The sequence below is a fragment of the Austrofundulus limnaeus genome, unplaced genomic scaffold (assembly GCF_001266775.1).
Source record: "Austrofundulus limnaeus strain Quisiro unplaced genomic scaffold, Austrofundulus_limnaeus-1.0 Scaffold22, whole genome shotgun sequence".
Taxonomy (NCBI): Eukaryota; Metazoa; Chordata; class Actinopteri; order Cyprinodontiformes; family Rivulidae; genus Austrofundulus; species Austrofundulus limnaeus.
In genome coordinates, this window is record NW_013952424.1 from 1,440,052 (window position 1) to 1,442,390 (window position 2,339).

General features: G+C 43.9%; 1 protein-coding gene across 1 annotated transcript in view; it reads right to left on the reverse strand.

Annotated features, from left to right (window-relative positions):
- Positions 1-2,168, reverse strand: part of prmt8b (protein arginine methyltransferase 8b) — a gene marked incomplete in the record, with an annotated part of 12,626 nt that extends 10,458 nt beyond the window's left edge. Inside the window, 2 exon segments of the mRNA XM_014004168.1 lie at positions 387-611; positions 1,123-2,168. Coding sequence (XP_013859622.1) covers positions 387-611; positions 1,123-1,191 — 294 coding nt within the window.
- Between the last annotated feature and the right edge of the window lie 171 nt (positions 2,169-2,339).

A 2,339-nucleotide genomic window follows, 5' to 3' on the forward strand; every position in this document is an offset into this window, starting at 1 on the left:
GCTTTGAATTTATTCAACTCAGTTAAGTGGAACCAGGTCACATAACATGGTTAAGTAAATCTAACATTTCATTTTTTACAGTGCTCTTTCCTGGAGCACAGTTTGGTCATTTTCAAATGAACAGTTGCCATTGTAGTTTTATTTGTTAGAATAATATCAATCTGTCTTGTTGCATTGAGATTTCGTGTCACAGATTTGTACGCTGAGCTTTGTGATTTAAACCCTTTGTGCAGAAGTCATGGTGGGGTTTTGTGACATACCCTGCTGTTAGAAAAGCCACATAAAAAAGGGACTAAAGCTCCTTGGCAGAGTCGACAGGAACCATTTGGTCTCATCCCTCTACTCTAATCACACCGATCTTCCTGCTGTCGTCCCGGTCAGCCTACCTCGTGGATGCCAAAGTGAGCATARGAGTCGAAGTAGTAGTCCCTTGATGTCATTTCCTCCGGGCTGACAAATTTGGCGATCTTGCCTCGTCCGGGACAGGTGGCCAGCGCTGTCACACGAGGCGCGTGAGGGACGCAGGGCGCGTGGTGGGTCGCAGGCACTGGTTTGGGCAGCAGGGAGGGCTGGGCAGACTGGGAGAGGGGTGACATGACAGGCTGTTGCCGCTGAGAAACAGGAAAGAGAAAGATTTAGGTAACATATGGATTATTTTAAATTATGATGCACAGAATGGTTAGGAATTGAATTAGGAATTGAATGTGAGTCATGGGGGGAACCATRTAAGGTGTAACAATGCCGCCTTATAAGAGGAGGGGAGGGTGGAAGCCGGTAAAAGATGCAAGTTCCGGTTCAGCACCGCGGACAGCGAACACACGAATTTGTCCAAAGCGTCCACACATCATCACCTAAACATAAAWGGCTTTAAAGCCCCACATGATCCCCTTCATTCTTATAGCACGAGGCTGCTCGCGCGCCTCCAGAACACCTGGAGGACACCGGCAAAGGCACAGCCTTTACAACACAGCACTCACAGCCGCAGAAATAATTAAAAAAACAAACATTTTAAGTCAAAACTGGGCTAATAAAAGAAATAAAGATGTAAAACAAGACAGTGGTCGTCCCGGACCCCCCCTAGATCTGGGCCACAGGACACCACAAGGTCCCCCCACCCCTTACCTCCGAGCTGTCCGCCTCCGCCATCTTCCGCCGCAGCAGCAAACAACGCGACGAATGCCCGAGTCCCATGAGAGCCGGCGAGATTTCAGGCTCCCAACTCTTTCAAACTGCTCCGAAGGAGAAAACGTGCCAGAAACGACACAAAGTCCCGGGATGTGTGACCGCTGGAGTCGTACAGATGAAAGTCATAACGAGAAAAAAAAATAGAGACATTAACTGTATTTGGAGAAAAAGAAGAAAGAAAAAGTTGTGAAGTTGTAAAATGAATCCGCGCGAGGAGGAATGCTCGTTAGTGTCAGCTGGTACAGGTTGTTTCAGCTGCAGGACTCCGTGTCTCATGGGCTGTCGAGGCAGGAAGGTTGAAGGTTTGATGCCAGAGTCGGTGGTGGGGGGGAGAGTTGCTGCTCGGTCCCTCGGTCTTAACAAAAAATGCAGGAAACAAACAAATAAATAAAATTTTAAAAAGAATCCAGAAACTAACYCTTACTTCTCCGTTTCTTCCACTTCTTCAACGCCCTCATGTCCAAGAAATCCTCAGACACCGCGGAGACAAAAAGGAGAAAAAAAAAGTCTCGCCGTTTTTCACCTCTTCCTGCTAATGGAAGTCCTGCTGGGGAAGAAAAATAACTAAAAATGCTCTGTGAGTTAGTGATGCCTGCAGCTGAGAAGAAGAAGAAGAAATGATGCCTCCTTGTGCCAGACTTCCCCACAAAAATGAGCCCACGCGTGTTCTCGGGATGTGGAAGAAGAAGAAATCTTACCTTTTTTTTTTAATTTTGTATGCGCGTATTTAACCTCTGTTTAAGCAACATATTCAAAATAAAACATGGACTATTAAAGGCCTTGCATTTCTGAGAGGAATGCATATCGCCCGCCACCTTTTTGCCACTTTTCTGGAATTATTCAAATCATTTATAGACTATAGTACTCAGATAAAGGCATAAAGCTCATTCGTTTTAATATTTTGCCACAAAAAGCACAAGCTCAGAACAATATAAATTACAAAAAGAAACCTAAAAAAGAGACGAAACTTTAACTCAGTTAGATCAGCCAAAAAATACTGTTCATGAACTCAGGCTTTAAGACTAAACCTGTTGTTTCACACAGTCAAAAATTACCACCTATATTTTTGTTTTGTTTAGCATTTTTTTAATAGGAAAAAAACAACTATTTTTCAAAGTCAGTTTTTCACATATGATTCATACATTTATAAATGT